Source organism: Sparus aurata, chromosome 1 (genome assembly GCF_900880675.1).
Source record: "Sparus aurata chromosome 1, fSpaAur1.1, whole genome shotgun sequence".
Taxonomy (NCBI): Eukaryota; Metazoa; Chordata; class Actinopteri; order Spariformes; family Sparidae; genus Sparus; species Sparus aurata.
In genome coordinates, this window is record NC_044187.1 from 26543882 (window position 1) to 26562508 (window position 18627).

General features: G+C 39.6%; 2 protein-coding genes, 1 non-coding gene and 1 pseudogene across 4 annotated transcripts; 3 read left to right on the forward strand and 1 right to left on the reverse strand.

Annotated features, from left to right (window-relative positions):
• The first annotated feature begins 28 nt into the window (after positions 1-28).
• Positions 29-244, forward strand: LOC115593257 (small nucleolar RNA U3). Its single transcript, XR_003986275.1, has one exon. It is a non-coding gene; the product is annotated as a small nucleolar RNA U3 (small nucleolar RNA).
• Positions 245-1603: 1359 nt separating this feature from the next.
• vps37a (VPS37A subunit of ESCRT-I) lies at positions 1604-8608 on the forward strand. The gene is made up of 12 exons (XM_030433498.1): positions 1604-2088; positions 3580-3654; positions 3751-3868; positions 4795-4898; positions 5355-5571; positions 5761-5831; positions 5980-6107; positions 6221-6279; positions 6398-6466; positions 6797-6940; positions 7070-7158; positions 7365-8608. Exons 1-11 carry the CDS (start codon positions 1979-1981, stop codon positions 7148-7150), a joined length of 1176 nt encoding a protein of 391 aa, XP_030289358.1. The 5' UTR covers positions 1604-1978; the 3' UTR covers positions 7151-7158; positions 7365-8608.
• Positions 8609-9921: 1313 nt separating this feature from the next.
• On the forward strand, positions 9922-14161 carry nsmce1 (NSE1 component of SMC5/6 complex). 2 transcript variants are annotated; one of them, XM_030441180.1, is made up of 9 exons: positions 9960-10071; positions 10473-10489; positions 10572-10703; positions 11153-11274; positions 11849-11926; positions 12077-12223; positions 13156-13272; positions 13566-13692; positions 13998-14161. In XM_030441180.1, exons 3-9 carry the CDS (start codon positions 10586-10588, stop codon positions 14030-14032), a joined length of 744 nt encoding a protein of 247 aa, XP_030297040.1. In that variant the 5' UTR covers positions 9960-10071; positions 10473-10489; positions 10572-10585; the 3' UTR covers positions 14033-14161. The 2 variants fall into 2 exon arrangements, with proteins under 2 accessions (XP_030296961.1, XP_030297040.1); XM_030441101.1 differs by lacking the exon at positions 10473-10489 and having other exon boundaries at positions 9922-10071.
• A 1458-nt stretch (positions 14162-15619) lies between these two features.
• LOC115589617 (trace amine-associated receptor 13c-like) lies at positions 15620-16606 on the reverse strand (annotated as a pseudogene).
• Positions 16607-18627: the final 2021 nt, after the last annotated feature.

Sequence of the window (18627 nt, forward strand, 5' to 3'; positions counted from 1 at the left end):
ACCTTCAGTTTTCACCCTCATTCAAACTAAGACTATACTTTCAGGGATCATTTCTATAGTTTCTGACTTGAGAAATGTGTTTCTAAAGAGTTTGGTCTCGCTAACCACGATGAAGAGTTGTGATATTCCCTTCTGAGCATGAAGCTAATAGAGATGAATGATTCAATTCATGTGTTCTCTGTTATTGATGACTGTTCTTTACTTCTTCATGGAGTGCTGAGGAAGAGAATATGATCAGAGTGGTAGCCAAGATGTGAAAATAAAACAACTTGTATATTTCTAGTAATTGTACAATATGAATGTACTAAACCTAAATGATTAATTGGTTGGTGGATTGACAATTGTAGTGTCAAACTACTTATCAACTATAAAACACTCACAGGTGGAGTCCTAAATCAAGGATGAAACAGCTGGTATTCAGGTCAAAAATATTTATGTCACACAGCAGGATACATGCAGTGAGCTCTCCCAGGATGAACTGAACTCTCTGTCTAATGCTCCAACTTATATACTATTCTGATCTGAGGGTTTCCACGCCCCTGGATCCTCCTTCCTTTAGGCCTGATCAATACCCTTATCCTCGATTAACTTCCATTTTTGGACTATACTGGTGTATTACCTTCCAAATAAGGCCTTAAAAGCCCCCTCCCTCCTCTGGACCTTGGGTGCGACGTGGCAATAGTCATCTTTTGTTTATTTCATACATAGCATTTATAATTTCCATATACAGCAATTGTGACTCTAGTGGCCTTCTTGGGGATTCCCTCTCCAGTGTTTTCTGCAGTGCAGGCCTCCTAGGTACTTTCTGGCTCTTACATAAAACAGCTGAGCACTTCTAAATAGGGTGATGGTATTGCAGCTCAGATTTGATACACTACACAATTAAGATCATTATGAAACAGAATTACTACAGGAAGAGAAACCCTTTCTGTTTAAATGTTTGTCTTATTAAAAAACAAATTTCCTCATGATTTATCAAAATTGTTTGTTTTATGATCAACTCTGAAAGACTTGATGATCATTGAAAATTGTGACACTGCTGTGTGCTGTCAGAGTTCTGCAGTGATTGGCTCTGCAATGCTGTGGTTCATCTTCAGCTAAAGAGTTACACTGCTAAGGTGTTTGTGAGCGACGGAGGATATCATTCCTGCTGATGTCTGAGAAACTTTACAACTCATCTGTTGTTTGTCACCAAATGAAGGGAAACTCACTATCTTTACAATGCGATTCAAGGTTTTTGAAATTAGTGTTCCTAGTTATCCCAAATTGATAAATGTGTGCCATTCATGAATTTAGTTTTTGCAATCAAAACAAAAAACAAAACAGGAATCTATTATGAAAATGATCTTGATACAACAAACACAAAATACAGGAAATATGAAAAATAATAAAATGCATTAAACCCCCAGCTCTTCTTCAATTACAATATGGATTCAATTAATACTCAATAGAGTGAGTTGTCTCCTAGAGGACCACGAAGATGGGCTTTATATGGTAATAATCTTTTGAATAGATGCCTACAATTACTTTTAAATGTGAGGTCTAAAAAGTAAATATCATTTATGTTGAGCTTTAATTGCTTTACTTTTATCATGAAAACATCATTAAAAACAGGAAGTTGCGCTGACGCTCCGTGACGTAATACGTAAATAAGTTGATCAAGCTTGCCTAGTCGAAAGATTGTCTTCTGAAGACAGAATTATCTCTCGCTTCGGTAATATTAACGACAGAGGTGAAATTATAGACTTGCTCCGAGATTAAACAGAACTGATATTTTATCCGACATGCTCGGACATGCCATCTGACTTCGTCACGTAGCTGTAAAGTAAGCCTCGTGAGGACAACAACCCGTCGGTAGTCAACAAGCTAACAGGCGTTAGCACCGCACATCTCTCACTTTGTCTTCCATTTCGTCTGCGTCTGTCACCGGCCTTTAGATTCCGTCACCAGGTTCAGCCCGTTGTTTTGCCAGGAGAGGATGAACTGGCTTTTCCCCCTGTCCAAAGGCTCCGGACCTCTCCCTCCTGTGAACAGCCTACAGCAACAAAGACATCGGCAGATCGAGTCTCTCAAAGCTGCTCATCCGAGGTAACGTGGATGGCAACCGGTCACTCAGAACCGGTCACCCGGTGCTGCCGTATAACTTGTTAACAGTAATGTTAATTTATTATCTTAAACAGAGATTGGTCAGCTGTTTCTGGCTACTGGTGTCATTAACGACAACATGTTGTCCGAGAGCACACGCACACACGGTGTGTTTACTTAGCATAGCTAGCCACTTGGCTGACAGTTGAGTTACAAGAAGTACGTTAGGCTTACATATAGCTCAATGCCTTTATTCTTGCACGCGTTTATAGCTGCCATCCTTAAGATATGTCAAAATAACAGAGTCGCGATATTACGTGAACCAACAGCCACTGCTTTTATGTGCTCCTCTGTGGACACCGAGTGGCTAATGTTTGCTAACCTTTCCACGTAGCTAACTAGCTAGTTAGGTATGATCTGACAGGGCGCTGTTAGCTGGCTAGCTAATCAAGTCAGATGGTGACAGTTACAGTGTCTATATTTAGGATTGATGACACACGTTGTAGCTGGCCTGATATATCTTGTGATCGTTCTAGTGTTCCCTCGAACTTGTCACGCCTGTAGTTTTAGGAGGAGCTAGCTAATTAGATGTGGAGATTAAAGTATTAGCCTTTGTTTACTTTAATAGAATTGCACGGGCCATAGAGGCTAATGTACTGTGGTTAATGCTGCTCATGGCGTGTCGATGATGTCAAAGTATGAGTCAGTGGGAGAACAAGTTTCATACTGTTTGAAGACTGTGAGCAGGCAGAGCCTATAAACAGGCCATAGCAGACTTCTGTAGGGGGAAATGATTATATCAGGCATAATGTGTACAGTACAGTACAGTACAGATTGTTCAAAAATCTGATATAAATTTTGGAACCAGTGTCAACATTACTCAGCAATACATTTCTATGCATTTCGTCAACTGTCTGATATCATCATGACTGCAGTAAACACTATGGTTTTACAGTTATTGCCTGCAGTAACAGCTGGCAAATATCACTGGTCGAGTGTAGTCATGTGTTGTATGTGGATCAGCATTGGGCAAAGTTGTGACTACAGATACTGGTATTATCTGTATGATTTTAAGATAAGTAAAAAAAAATTGTCGTTAGTCAAGTTTCTTGAATTCAGGTTCTCTTACAAGCTCGGATAAAGGGAAAAAAATAGTAATAAAACTTTTAGATTGTACAGCACACTCTGTTATAGGTCCAGTTCGCCTGGAAAACCGTGTTCTGCTTCATAACACTATACTTATTAGCCAAACAACATTAAATGAATCAAATTGCAGATGTAATATAATTTTCGATGGGTAAGGGATTAAGCATATAGAGTCATTGCGCAAGGTTAATCATGGAAGGCCTCTCTTTGTGACTGTTTCCAAACTAGCAGAAGTTGAATTAACATTGATAAAGGATGTATGTGTACTACATTTCCTAAATGTGCTGATCAAGACAACAGATCAAAGATTACAGACCATGACATTTCTGTATTACTGTTTCCCAACAGCCTCGCAGAAATCCAGAAAGATGTCGAGTACAGAATACCATTCACAGTCAACAACTCCACCATTAGTGTTAATGTGTAAGTAAAGTTTCTCACGCATGGTCATAATATCAAATGCAGGCCGTGTGCTCGATTCACAGTCACTTATCATATTCTCTGTTCTATTTTCCTTAGTCTGCTGCCTCCTCAGTTCCCCCAGGAGAAGCCGGTGGTTAGCGTCTACCCCCCTGTTGGTCATCATTTAGTGGACAGCAATAATGGCACCATGATCACCAGCCCCCTCATCAATAATGTAAGTAGTTGTTTTGTTTCTTCTGATTCCTAATCTTGGTTTCTTAAAGGGGTTCCATGGGATCCAGGGGTTGTGTTCTTACAAATCTGTGATCTGAAATCATTCAAGAAAACCACCAGTGACCAATGTTGCTTAGTTTTAAAACTGTCAACATACTCAGTGACATGAATGTTCTTGCTGTTTTCTCCACTGTTAAATTAACCTCACCTCATGGTTTCATTGTTAAGGGATTCACAGCAAATAAAGAACAGCACTGAAACAGTATCACCCTGGCACAACGGCAGGTTGAAAAGGGGGAATATCATGACTCCCAGCTGTATCCATAATCAATAAATGTCACCAAAACTGAAACTGAAATGATTAGTCACAGTAAAAAGCTTTCTGTAGCTGATTGTTGCAAGATACAGTCACATGTGACTAGTGCTTCTTTCAGCACAGAATAAGCAAGAGTCAGTCCTTGCTCTTACTGCGTCGTCAGTTCAAATGTTTCCATGATTCCATCATTATGCTGGTGTCTGATCATCTTTGTTTGTGGAGCATTTGTTTGACTACTTGATATCCCTCCCGGCAACTATCTCTCATTTCTGTACCAAAACCAGGATACGAGCTTATCCAGGTTTCTGGTACAAGAATGTGATGTTTATACACAAATAGCTGCAGTTGAAATAGAGATGGGGGAGAAATCTGATTACTGCCCAGCTGCATGTAAACATGGGTTTTCCCCTAATCAAGTGAATCTTCCCCTGATTCTTATAATAACATACAAACGTAGTGTTCAACTCTTGCAATATGAACTTCTTTTTTATCTTTCCTGGTTGTTTGATATTTAATGTAACCTTTGTTAGGTCAAACTGTGGTTTTATAAGTGATGATGTTCTTAGTTTCCTCCAAGTATTTTTAGTTTTTTGTTGATGTGTATGTTGTAGTTTGGAATGCACTCAGATCTGGGTAAGGTCATTCAGAGTCTGCTGGATGAGTTCTGGAAGAGTCCCCCTGCATTGATGTCCAGTGGCCCTGCTGGCTTTCCATAGTGAGTGTGCTCTTTCATTCATGGACATTTGTCTCGAAGTATTTTCTCATTATAACAGGAAGTTCAAGTGTTGCGTAACTTAAGTTTAATTTAAGTATTTTTGCAGTAATACTTTTTTATGGGCATTGCAGTAAATAAGTAGCCCTAAAACCAAGTTCATTATTATAATGGAAATTTGGGGCAATATTATGTAACTTTGTCATGTTTTTTTACTATCAGACATATTGTGTTAAACTAGAACCTGTGTGCCTTTTCCTGAATATTCACGGTTGAAATGGCCTGTCTAGTGGCTTCCCAGGATCCCACAATGAAGCTAGTAAATAAAATAGTCACTGTAAAGACAACTATTAAAGTAGCTTGTAAAAATGTTCTCTGAAAATAAATTTAACATGTGTGTGTTTTTTGGTTTTATCCCCAAGTGAAATAATCTTTTTTCCTTCTCCCATGTTCATGCAGCAATATGTACAAGCCTCCTTACCCCACTCAGGCTTTCCACTATGGATCTCGCCACATGGGTCCCAGTCACACGCCGCCTGCTGGTCCAGGCCCAGCTCCGTCTCCAGCTCCCATGCCTCACCCTGGGGCCGAAAGTGCCCATGGACACCCTCGAGCTCCAGCCCCGTATGGACTGATATCTGACCTGCCACTGCCTGTTCCCACTGGAGACTCCCAGGTACAACGCATAATATACACAAGTGGGTTGGTAGAAGGAAGCGGTGATAGCATTTCAAACATTAAAACTCTGACAGCCAAGAGAAGTAAGAGGCTGGCTTTCAGATTAAAGTATCTATCCCTACAAACTGATCGGCCATGTTCAGATAATTATGTTGTGAGTTGCTTATACTACCACTGTCTGTTTCAGGCTGGACTGAACGGACACATTTACAAGATGCCTGAGATTCCCGAGTCTTTTCCTGAACTCTGTGACATGAAGTACAGTATCCCAAATATTCTTGACATGAAAAGTATTTTGATTGAGATCTGAAAACTTTCTTTTGGTTCCATTACATTTATGTCTTTGTTCCTTTCTCCTCTTACCTACTGCGACACATCTGCCACCTTCTGCTGCGCCACTTTCCAGTCTAATGCAGTTGTCAAGCATGTCTGAAAACGAGGACGTGTTACTGGAGTTCTTTGTGAGTTTGCCACAACTCAAGCAGATCACCAATGATAAAGAAGAACTTGTCACCAGTATAGTGGACATGGCGAGTAAGTTGCTCTTCGACACCTGATCTGAAGGTTTTGATGGTTATAACTATGAAAGAGAAGTTAGAATTAAGTTGAGCTTTCCTGATATTTGTGCACCCGTTTGTCATTTACAGAGAAAAACCTTCAGATGGAGCCACAGCTCGAAGGAAAAAGACAAGAAATGCTCTACAAGGTCATATATTACATCTCATATCTTGTGCTCTCTAATTGTGTCTCTCCCATGGACACTTAAAAACACATTCATGCTGTTACATCTCGCAGCTTCTGATGTTTTTGACGTCTGTTGACAGTACGAACAGCTGACCCAGATGAAATCGGCCTTTGAGACAAGGATGCAGCGACAGCATGACCTCAGTGAGGTAAGAGGCTCATTGTACTGTAGTTTTATTGATAACAGGGTTTGAGTACGGATGCACTTTTGTGGATTCAAGCCGCCTGTTTACTGTCCTTGATTTCACTTTTATTTTTACCATTTAGATGACTTGGAACAGTACATTTGGGTTGTTCCCTTTAGTTTACCATAGTGCTGAAGTTGAAGGCCACATAGTTTTTACTTTGTCAGGTGAAAGAAATGAAAGGAAGAAATGTTGAGCAGTTTAAAGAAGCCAACCTGGAAAATGTCTGTAAACACTGTTCAGAAAATGTCTGTCTCTCTGTTTCTTACTTTGATATCTTTCCTCCCTCACTAGAGTTGCAGTCTTAGTACCTTACAGGCTCGGTTAAAAGTTGCAGCCCACCAGGCTGAGGAGGAGTCAGAGGAGACAGCGGAAAACTTCCTGGAGGGACGCACAGACATCGACGAATTCCTGACCAGCTTCATGGAGAAAAGAACAGTGAGAAGAGTGCAGTGTTTGTGTGCCTATTATTTTGACATATTGTTTTTGTTGTCCATGTAATCAAATGTTCAGTATGTAACATTAAAAGGCGAAAGGTGTATTGACCATGTTTGTGTTATTCCACAGCTTTGCCACAGCAGAAGAGCCAAAGAGGAAAAGTTGCAACAGTCTATCAACACACATGGACCGTTTCCTACCAGCCACTAGAACACAAGGTACAGCACACACGCAAACAGATTACAAGGGTAATTTCTAAACAAAACTCGCAAGACTGTAACTCTCAATCAGTCACCTGTCTCTGTAGAGGGAAACCGGTGGTTCTCAGCATAATTTTTCACATCAGGCAGCACTGGTGGTTTTTGTTTACTATACTTCCCTCTATTTGTCATCCTCTTCTTATTTTCTTACATTTGTTCCTCAGGTTTGATGTTTTCTCAGCCAACTGCTGCCAACTAAAAAGGATAAAGACATTTGACGGGACAAAAAGCACACTGAGTCAACAATGGGCACTTTGGAGAAACACAAATACGACGATCGCAGTGCTGGGCTTAAAAAAAAAGAAGAAGAAGCCTGCTGTGCCCAGATTTGAGCTAACAAAGCCTGGTGACGTTTGATGGAGAAGCTGTCGAGTCACCACAAGAGGCCAAAACTGGGAGATGGAGTCATTTGCCTGGCCTTTACTACCGCATTACTAAGGATTGATTACACAGTGGATAATCTCCATTGCACACGCTGTTTGTCCAGTTTTGACTTTACAGAAAGACTTTTGTTTCTTTCTAGAATTTAATTTGCTCACTAAGAGAAAAGCCAGTGGTCGGTGAATTGAACACATTTGGAAGATAGTACAAGTTGTTTAGGACAGTATTCCAGGCAGTGAGTAAGAAAATGTCACTATGAAGTAATTGTTAAAATGCTGATGTTGGAGTCTGTATTTGCTGTCTCTGAGATCACTGTCACGTCCTGGACAGAGAGAGGAAATACATTTGCACTGCATATCTCCTGTTTACATTGGAAAGGTTGGTCTAGACATTTTCATGAAATTGAGTAAGAATAGTGTTAACTTAATAAGTCAAGATAATCTCGCCAACAAGAGGCAAGGACGGGGCAGTGTTGTCAGGAGACCTTTGCTGTGTTCAAAATCTTGAACACAGCCTCAACATCAATGTGTTTGCACAAGCACTCATAATTCGATAAACTTCCCAGGGTAACAATCTGACTATTTTCACAGTGTTGACACCATAACAGAATTCCAATATGTACTGTACGTCAAAATCACAGTCACCACAATCCAAATTACGAAGTTGATCAGTTTACAAACATATTATGTAAACCGGTGTCAGCAGAATGCCGTAAACCAGGTAAACGGTTTAATCACACTCTTACCTAAATGCTTTTTACATGAATTGAGTTGTTTGTGTTCATAGAAACATACTTATCACATCAGCACCTGGCTGTTTTCTGACATCTTTTGAACTGGACAATTTTTGATGCAGATTTGGGATACTGTTGGGGAATATTAGGTTAAATGCTACAGTAAAGCTTGATGACATTGGATACTGTATTTAAATAATGTTAATAATAGGCTATATTGTAATCAAAGACTCAGACACCTTGTATTATATGTTCTTATTTAATTTGTTAGAGTAATAAAGCATTTAGAATAAATCATGTTTCCTTTATTTGCGGTAACACTGAACGCATTGTCTTGCATGCTTACCCAGACACCCCATATGCGTGTTAATCGTGTAACAACAAAACACAAGTGGCACAAGTGCAATAGTATTGCTTTTAAGTTTAATTCATAGCCTCTCAGAAGCACCAAAGAGCACTTATCTAAAAATTGTATTCACATAGATTAAAATGACTGATCAAGGAATATACAGTTGACATCAATTTATTATTGGCTTCACGGGGAGCAGTTGTCAATGGATCCACTACAATGATTACATGGATTAAATGTGCGGCTAAAATTACAAACACAGTAAGAACAGTTTCACAAAAGAACATGCCTCTAATATGAGTCCTTGAGTGTCTTCTCTTTAAAATGCAGATCCATGAAACCTGCTCAGAACACACAGCTGTGTGAGGTTTATAATACAGAGTGGTGCTGCAGAAGCACACACACACACACACACACACACACACACAGAACTGATGGGGTAGTACTCATACTCAGCAGGTTTTATTGTATGCGAAAGGCAAGCCCTCACAAAAGAAGCCACTAGGCCTGAACCAAACAACCAAGCCAGCAGATGGGTGCTAAACTTTGCAGGTCACAGCATTTCTTTACAAACCTGTGAGGTAAACAGATACTGTGTGTGTCTAGAATACACATCTCTAAATTAAAGCTTTGGGGCTAATGCTTCATCAAGAGCCCCGCACTTCATGTCAGTTTTTACGGTGGCCCTGAAGTGCAAATCACAGCATCGCATTGGAAAACATATAACAACAAATAAGAAAACAGAACGGCAAATATAACACAACAACAAGTAGGAACATACATCACATGACAATAAATCACAAAACACAAAGGCAAATAGGAATTCAATTTAACAAAGGAGAAAACACAACAAACATCAGTGAGCACAACCAGAAAGCAGAAGAGACGAGGACATAACTTATACTGGCAAAGGATCAGTTGTTGTGTTCTACATTTATTTACAAGAGGAAAACAGCATCTTAAAAAATAATGAATGAATGGAACAAAACATTATTATATTTTGATGTTTGTTTTGCCTTTACATTTTCCAATGATAAATGTAACATTTAATTAAACTATTTGCTGTTGTGTTTCCTTTTCGTTGTTGTGTTTTCCTATTTGCTGTAATGATTAGCACTTCATGGCCACCGTACCTTTCTGTGTGAATTACGTTAAAGTTGTGTTTACATTGCTTCGAGTATAAAAGTGAGTAAATTTACTCGTAGAGTACGTACATTGTTCAGTGTTTGGAGAGATGTAGATTTATTTTTGTTGAGTGGCATGGTGAACGTGATGTTCTCTCCTGGGCAGCAGGGAGCGGTAATTCACCACACAGGCCTCAGCAAGCAACCGGAAATAGACAAGTAGGGAGAGACGAAGAAGAAGGAGGAAAACCAACTGAGAAGGCGCGCGTTACAGGAAGCAGAAGGTAAATAAAACTTATTTTAACTTAAGACAGTCGACTCTGCAAAGGATAGAAAATTAGGTCGTAAGACTAAACCGAAAATAACCGATGTCTGTGGTTTACTGACTACACTTGGCAAACGGTTGACAGTTAGCTGACGTTAATTTTGCTATGGACGTTAGCTAGCTAACGTTAAGTTATCACTTTCTACACTGTCAGTAGATAAATGATGTCAAATGCCTGCTTGTAATGTCAAATTTAACTCATAGTTAGCTATATAATGATGTATTTTTCGTGGTGTTCATTGATAAGCATGTCCTTGGAAAATACTGGCTGCTCGGTGAAATCAAGAAATGGGATACTGTTTTTGCAGTTGATCTTTTTGCTTTGGTCCCATTTTTTTAAATTGCTGTTACCAAACAAAGGAAGAGCCACTGATGGGGTCAGTTAGACCTGAATCGTTTACTTTTAAAGCCACGTTGTGAGTTACAGACTGTATAGTTATATGTGTTCTGTGTGTCTAGGTCAGTCCAGAAACATGTCGCGACAGATGGGAGACAGCCATCGCAGGTTCCTACAGACCATGATGGGCAGTGGCATCATCGATCAACAAGGGGCAAAGACACTCTATCAGTATTGTTGTGAAACCCACAACAGTGAGTCATCTTATATAACAGTTACTGATGTTGATAGCAGAGTAACTCAAGAGTTCACTTCTGTAGCAGCAGACAGACTTCATACAGCAGGTTGAGGTCTGTGCAGTTCCTTTAACGGCAAGAATAGAAATATGCCTTGAAAGTCTTTTTTATTTAATCTTTGAAGTTTAACTGAATATTTGAATTGCCTTTTACATTAACTATTTCAAGTACATACATTTCATAAACACAACGGTCAATACAGTATTTTCGGTCAATCATTTCCCTTACGTTTGATTCAAAAAATGATAAACAGGACAGAAATGGAAAACTTCCTAATAAAGGAATTTAAAACCTGTGTTGAAAATGTAAATATTCTTTCAGTTTCCAAATCATCTTACTGCTTCTTTAAGTGTATCCTTGAAACTAACAAACTTTGTCTTTCTTGCTGTTTTTTTTTTTTTTTGTAGCACAGCACGCCCCGGACAAACTGGATGATTTCATTGAGACCATCAACTCAAAGCTGCAGCCCATGTTCATGCAGATAAGAAAAGGGATGTCTGAAGACAACGGTCAGCAGTACTACGCCTTGGTTAGTGGCTTTTAACTGAATTCCTAGCTAATGACCTTTTTTGAAGTCATGGGTTGGTTGGTGAATTGAGGGAGTAAGTTACACAGATGTGAGGCTGTGGAGCACAACAAAAAGCAGCTTTTTTTTTGTCAGTCGGTTCCAGTAGTCTGTGATCACATTGAAAATCTCTAATACTATCGAATAAACATGGAAATAGTCTGAAAGTTTGCAGATTCAAAAGATATATGAAAGTTAAATTGCTAGTCTAGCCAAGAAGACCTTTCTCAGCTTCATGGATAGAGTATAGGTTTCTAAAGTTGCAGTGCACAGAACTTTCAAACGTTTTCAGAAACAAGATCATATCAGTCGAATCCAAAGATCAGGCCGACTCAAAATGGCCACAATAAAGAAGTAATGTAAGATTTGCAAATCTAATGTCAGAAATTAAGCTGTCTTGTGTTTATCTCAGAGGACGAGTAGCAGTTGCTAAACCACATCTCAGGAGGTGAAACAAAGCCAAACTCCTGAAATAGTCATGACTGGAAAAAAGTCCTGGAGGCTTTATTAATCACAGTTTCTGTTAAATCCTGTCCAGGTCAACATGGCTGAGACTGATGTCACCAGGATGTCCTCAGATTATGCTGACAATGAGCTGGAGCTGTTCGGGAAAACGGTGAGTGAATTTTCAGGAAAAAAGTAAACTTTTGTAGACCATTCTAAACCACGTGTATTTATTTCAATGGGATGTGTTTCAGCAGTAAGCAGTATAGCTTCTTCAAAACCTGCTATTTGTTATTCCTGAACTCGAGCTGTTGATACTCAGATTGAGCTGATCGTGGGCTCTGAGAATGGCAAAGCCTCTTCCACTGACATCCTGAACAGTGCTGACATGCTGACCATCAAAAAACTGAAGAAGAGTGAGACGGAGCACGTCTTGAACCGACTTGTGCATGACAAATGGCTGAATGAGGTAAAACACATACCATAGTTAATTTTAACTCCTTGTGTTTGTTTTTTCTTTTCTTTTTTACAAACTTCAAGCACTTTTAATGTGGACACAACTTTTGAGAGACACTTCTGTAGCCTTTCATATGAGTTGGATTATCATCTACAGATGCAAAGCCAACCGGTGCTGTACAGATATACAAGTGGTGTCAGTTTTGTTTTTCAACTCCAGATGCATATTTCTAAAGATGTCCAACTTTGCTCTTAACATTGGTGATGAGAATGATCAAATGGTTGTGTTAACCATATCACAGTGTGAGACTTTATCGTCCAAGATTCTATATAGCTTTATATCATGATATGTCCCAAGTGTTGTCTTTTACTGGTTTTAAAGGCTAAATAACAGTAAAGGTATGTAACTATCTGAACTTACCAGGGTCCTACTTGTTCTGAAACTTGCCTTAACAACTTCATTATATCCGCATTACAGATGGTCGTTTATCAAAACACTAATTGTGTTAATGTTTTCAGGGTTCTCCCCAGAAATGTTTAGTATAGTGGCGCACCGTCAGCCGGGGGGACGGACGGTCGTTATTGCCTTCAGCTAAATAGCTCAATATAGTCGATATTGAGCTATTTAGTAAAAAAATATTGTGGTGTTTGATTTTGTTGCCCATTCCTAGCATATATGTAGTGTTTTGAGAAGATTTTAAAATACTGAGATATATATCTTGTATCACAATATGTCCTAAAAATATTGTGATGATATTCTAAGTCATATCGATTGGTCCTAGGGCAAAGGCCCATTTAAGAGGGGTGAAACACAATCTCACATGCAACATCAACAGTTCAAATGTTTTTGATGAGGAGGTTAGCTCGTTGTGGTAGCTAACCTCGTCTTGCTCCCACTTTGTCGATGACATTTTTTAAATAATTGATTTCTTTTCATTGATCTAGAAACGGGGTGAATACACTCTGTCCACCAGATGTATAATCGAGATGGAGCCATACATCCGTACAATGTATCAGGACCAGGTGAAAATGTGTCACATTTGTCGCAACATGGCTTTTCAGGTAAATTTGGTTGAGCCTTGTCATCCTTATACTCCTGCGATAAATACCCAAATGAAATATATTGCAACCATTTCTGTCATATAGATGCCTGGAGGTGCTTGTTTCATCTAAGCACTTTAAAATGGAAATGCTCTGTGTTATTACTGTGGAGAACTGTGTTTTGTTTGAACTACAAGTTACATGATTACCTTCATTATTGTTGCCAAGAAAATTATCCCATCTCATTTATTCAAAATGACTTTTCTCACAGTATCGATCTGATCGGATTGATAAACATCTGTTTTAATTTTCAGTGCCAAATTTGTGAGAATCCTTCGTGTGGGATAAAAATACACAACCCATGTGTGGCAAGATACTTTAAAGGAAGATCAGAGCCGCGGTGTCCAGCTTGTGATGACTTTTGGCCGCATGAAATCCCTGGTAGTTATTGTTTATTTACTGATGAAGTCCTGCTTTTTAGTGCATAGTATCTGTTCTCAGCATACTATTCCTGTACATCATATTTAAATACTGCTTTAATTTTCTAATTCAGATGAATGCTTGAAAAAGATCATTCCACCATTACAAATATGTTGCCCTTTCAGTTGTCTTTATTTTTTTTCTTTTCAAAACTACACAGTAAATCAGGCTTGCTTTAGATGTGTGAGTGAGTGAGTGAATGAATGAATATAATGAAAATAATTTTATCTGCTTGTGTAACATATCATTTATTGTGTTCATTACAGAAGTCAGACACACCCGCTCTCAGTCCAGAAGATGAGGACTTCAGCACCAAATGTTTGTGTTTAAAACTGTTTATTTTTAACATGCCTTTGTGATAAACCAAATTGTTAATATAAATGTCTTTTGTTATTTTTACAAAAATAAATGAAAATGTGTTCCACTCAAATGTCTTTTACTATGTTTATCCACATTCAACCATCTTGAAAAAACAAAGTCAATGCAGATTTTTATGGTGGTGTTTTAAACATTTTACATCTGAAGAGAAACAAAAACTTAGACGCAGAGTAATTGTCCTCCAGATTATTCCCTTCTGTATACTGCTTTGAGCTCAATTATCAATAACATAAGAAAGCTGGAGATGTTAATGTAAAATATACATGATGAAATTTGTTTCATCTCTGCATAAGACGCAGCTTGTTTCATCCGTCTTTCTTCAACTATATTCTTGATCTGACAGAAAGCAGCTGTTACTATCACAAGAGCATTAATAGTTTTACAAACCAGGAGAGACATGACGTTTGCTCTCATTTCCTTTCAAGAGCGAGTTAGGGTGAATATGGTTTCAACATTAGTTTTGTAATTCTGCTGAACCCTCGTCTATGATCACCTTGATCATTTTTCTTTGTAAATGGAATCACTGACAACAACAATAAACATCATCAAACGTCCAACTTAAGAAATGCTTCACATTTTCTGCCCCCTAAACACTTGGATGACACAAGGTAATGCAGTTAGACAGCTTTTATTTCTTCAACTATATAAAGAAAAATAACTTTTGGAGAGTCACAAAATTCTAATTTGTGTTGTCTATAATCTAAAGATGGTGTTTGTCACTTGACCTCTCAGGAACTCAGCAGGTTCAGCCTGTTGTGGTCCAAACAGGTTAAGAATTAAAGCATTATAGAATTGGGGAAAGACATTTTAATCGGAAGAGAAACATCATAATATTTTTTATACCTAAACAAACATTTTTCATGACTGAATAAACAAACTGACCTTAACGGACAACACAATTTCATACTGTTTTACTGTGTTTATATTTGGTGGACCCTGCCACTTCTCAAGCTTCAAACTGTTCTGGGGACCTTATTTTTCTGAGAACAGCTCTTTTATTCACTCATGGAAAATATATATATTTTTTCTGAGTTTGTGTTATTACTTCATCAATATTGTAAATATTTTAATGAGTTTGAATTTCTTCTCCTAAAATGCACAGTGTCGCTTTAAAGGTATAAAGTTATAATCTACATATAGGCTGTAAACTTGTACAGTTTTAAATATTCAAAAGATCACTTTGTGGTTAAATCAACTAATAGTTTGACTAATAGTTTAAAAAATGGCATACATTCTTTTGTGATATCAGCTATCTTAGATATTCAGTATACCATAATATAAGAGAAAAGAAAGCACATTTATGAGGCCAAAACTACCAAATGTTGTTGCTTCACTTTTTTTCCAGCTCTGATTTACATCTGTGCTGAGTACTAATGTGCAGACTGGCATGCTGTTTAAAGAGGGAAATGTAAAATGTGAAATCAAACACCCGACCATATGTCACATGCTGCATATAGGGTATTTTACATGACAGACAGCAGTTTCATGATTGTTGCTGGAGAAAGTGACTTTAAAGTATATTTGCCTGGGAGGAATCCTGCTCAAGTATCCTCAGGGTGACAATTAACTTAATAGCTTTCCTAAACCACGGGTAGAAAAATGCGTATATGAGAGGGTTCAAACAAGAGTTAAAAAACAACAGCCAGGACATGATGGCCCAGTATGAAGCACTGTTTGAGATGTCCTGTCCTCCCAGAGAGGGGTAGTAATATGGACAGAAGGTCATCAGAAACACCAGTATGACAATACCCAGAGTCCTGGCTGCTTTTTTCTCTGATTTCTTTGCAGTGACTGTAACCCTACCGCCTGCAATGACTGTAACATGAGACCGCATGGCTCGAGCCTGAGACACTGCCACAACAAACACTCTCATGTACAGAACAATGATGAGCGAGCACGGACCGATGAACGTGAACACGAGGTCGATAGTTCCTAAGACGTAGTTGATCACCACCAAACACTCCCCGTGGCAGGAGTTGTGTCTGTCCGGGCGACTGAGATGGTCCTTCAGAATCAGCCCGTTGTAGAGGAGTGAGCAGGCCCAGCACACGCACACACACCCCTCCACTCTGCTGCGAGTGATTTTGTTGGGGTACTGCAGAGGGTGACAAATAGCTACGTAGCGGTCGATGGATATGAGCACCATGTTCCCCACAGAGGCTGAGGTGAGGGTGACGCCGATAATGTAAGACAGAGCGCACATGAGATCGCCCAGCAGCCAGCAGGTTTCTATGAAGCGCACCATCTCCACCGGCATCACCAGCAGCCCCACCAGCAGGTCGGAGATGGCCAGGGAGAGCAGGAGCAGGTTGGTGGTCGTGTGGAGCTGCCTGAAGTGGGAGATGGAGACGAGCAGGTTGGGAGCTACAGTGAGCACGGTGATTCAGGAGAACAGAGTGTAGAGGGACACGGCCTCAGAGCGAGGACGCTTCAGACCCCTGCAGGACGAGTTCAGGAGCTGAGGGTAGCAGAGCTCGGCTCGCTCTGGGCCCTCCATCGTCTGGCACCGAGGGGAGGAGGTGATGACCTGAACCTGCTGAGCTCCAGCAGCTCTGTGATCGTACCAGACATGCTGCAGCTCTGTTACCTCCTCCACAACTCCCCAGTCATCCTCTTCATCACTGTCTACTGTCAGCCTGTTCTTTGTTTCTTTCATTTCTCGTCATCATTTCCCCCCCTCACTTATTCCACCCTCCCCCCTTCCCATTAAATCCCACTGATACCTGATGCAACATATTTGTTTCATGCAACAGATGGATAACTTTTCTGTATAAGCTTTGTTAAAGTTTTCTTTGAGTCACAGCAACTTAAAGGTCCAGGCTGTAGGATTTTGGGGGATTCGCCATGATTTACCACCATAGGTTCACCTACACGCTCTGATGGGGAGAGTTAGGGGAGCAGTCTTCAATTGATTGCGATCTGCAACCTCACTTTTGTCACTAAATCATTCACACAATCTAGGCTTGTCAGTAATCCAAAGACAGGAGCTAAGGCAACATTACTGCATTGGTTGACTGACTAAGGGCATAACTAAACTCGAGCAGCACCTCGAAAGAACAGTTGTTATATATTTCATGAGTACACGAACAAAACCGCAGCAGTAGAATTGAAGTCTCTTCTGACCTTTAGACCTGGATACGACAGCGACGCTCAGCCTTGCTTCAAATTTTGCCCAGTGGCCCTTTCCCCATAGTACACCATTATCAAAGAGACGTCTGTAAAACAGCTGACAGGAGACCCTGAACTGCAAACACTGCAAACTGAATTTTTGACTCATGAAGGTTTGATATTTGTAAAACTGAGAAAAACGGAATTAAAAATCTGTGACTTCATCAACAAAGTCTGCTGGCATAATGGGAACTCAGTTGAACTCAATTGTCAGGGTTAGTGAGAGAATCACTACTGCACATATTCAGTGGGCCTCATAACCAGGAAGTAAACCTGGAAGCTACAAAAGGTTTTTGTTCTGTACGCCAGATGAGTAATTCTTATTGCACTGAATAAGAGCCATCTTTGGGTCTAGTATCTATCTATTATAAATCGTGGGTGATTAAAGTATACTTGGTTTTTGGCTCCGAACTCTGTCGACTTATAATTGCTAGGTTGATTGCTTTAGTCATTGATGGTCGAACAGGATTTGCTGCTTTTCTCACTTGTATTTTGAATGTAGCTTTGGTTTTTCGACTACTTGTCAGACAAAACTGACAAAAAGAAGAGGTCAGTTTTGGTTTCCGGGAAGTTATAGAATTAAATCACTTAATGTGGCCCCAACAACATATGTGGTTACACGTCACAAGTGATGTTATTGGTCTCCTCGATTTTTCAAAATCAGTATCACATCGGTTGACTCCTAATTATGGCATTTTAAAACAAAGAAATGAATCAATAGAACTAAAGAGGCAACTGACAATGAAAATGATTGTTAATTGAAGCCTTGGATTTGACTCTTATTCACAAATGCTCGATGGTAACAGATCAGCTACGCAAGACACTGGTCGAAGCGTCAGTTGAGATTCACCCTTCGCCTTTTTGTAGACAGGACCGAACTTTCCACCCCGCGATTAATGGATGACACACTCTGCCTCCAAAGCCAGAGCTGGGATGAGCTTTAACTCATCCAGAACCTCTTGGACCAGCTCTGTTTGCTCGTTTTATATTGGGATATGGTCACAGTCCAAACTTCTCTTCAGTACCCTTTCCTTCAGAGTAGTTTACTACTGGGAACGATCAAATGAATGATTTCTGATTTGAGTGTGGCTGCTTCAGTGGCAGTCCTGGTGTTTTTCGTGCTGGATCACTCTTACTGGGATGCTTAAGTACATTCGTGCCATCGTTAATGTTGTTAGTATCGTATGTGAGTACTGTGTCAAGCCAAAATGTCTGCTGTTGAAAAGGGCTGATTGAGCTTATTTGACAAAACGAGCACCATACCAAAATACTTCTGTTAGGTCCAAAATGGTTTAAATACACCTGTTTATATCTTCACTGTAATGCTGCATGATATACAGAGCGTCTCTT

Bases quoted from the DNA above. Each gene is read 5' to 3' on its own strand.
- vps37a (XM_030433498.1), top strand. From the start codon at position 1,979: ATGAACTGGCTTTTCCCCCTGTCCAAAGGCTCCGGACCTCTCCCTCCT. The intron at 6,108-6,220 runs GTAAGTTGCTCT...TGTCATTTACAG, and splicing joins CAGTATAGTGGACATGGCGA to AGAAAAACCTTCAGATGGAG. The intron at 6,280-6,397 runs GTCATATATTAC...GTCTGTTGACAG, and splicing joins GACAAGAAATGCTCTACAAG to TACGAACAGCTGACCCAGAT.
- nsmce1 (XM_030441101.1), top strand. From the start codon at position 10,586: ATGTCGCGACAGATGGGAGACAGCCATCGCAGGTTCCTACAGACCATG. The intron at 10,704-11,152 runs GTGAGTCATCTT...TTTTTTTTGTAG, and splicing joins TTGTTGTGAAACCCACAACA to CACAGCACGCCCCGGACAAA. The intron at 13,693-13,997 runs GTAGTTATTGTT...TGTTCATTACAG, and splicing joins TTGGCCGCATGAAATCCCTG to AAGTCAGACACACCCGCTCT.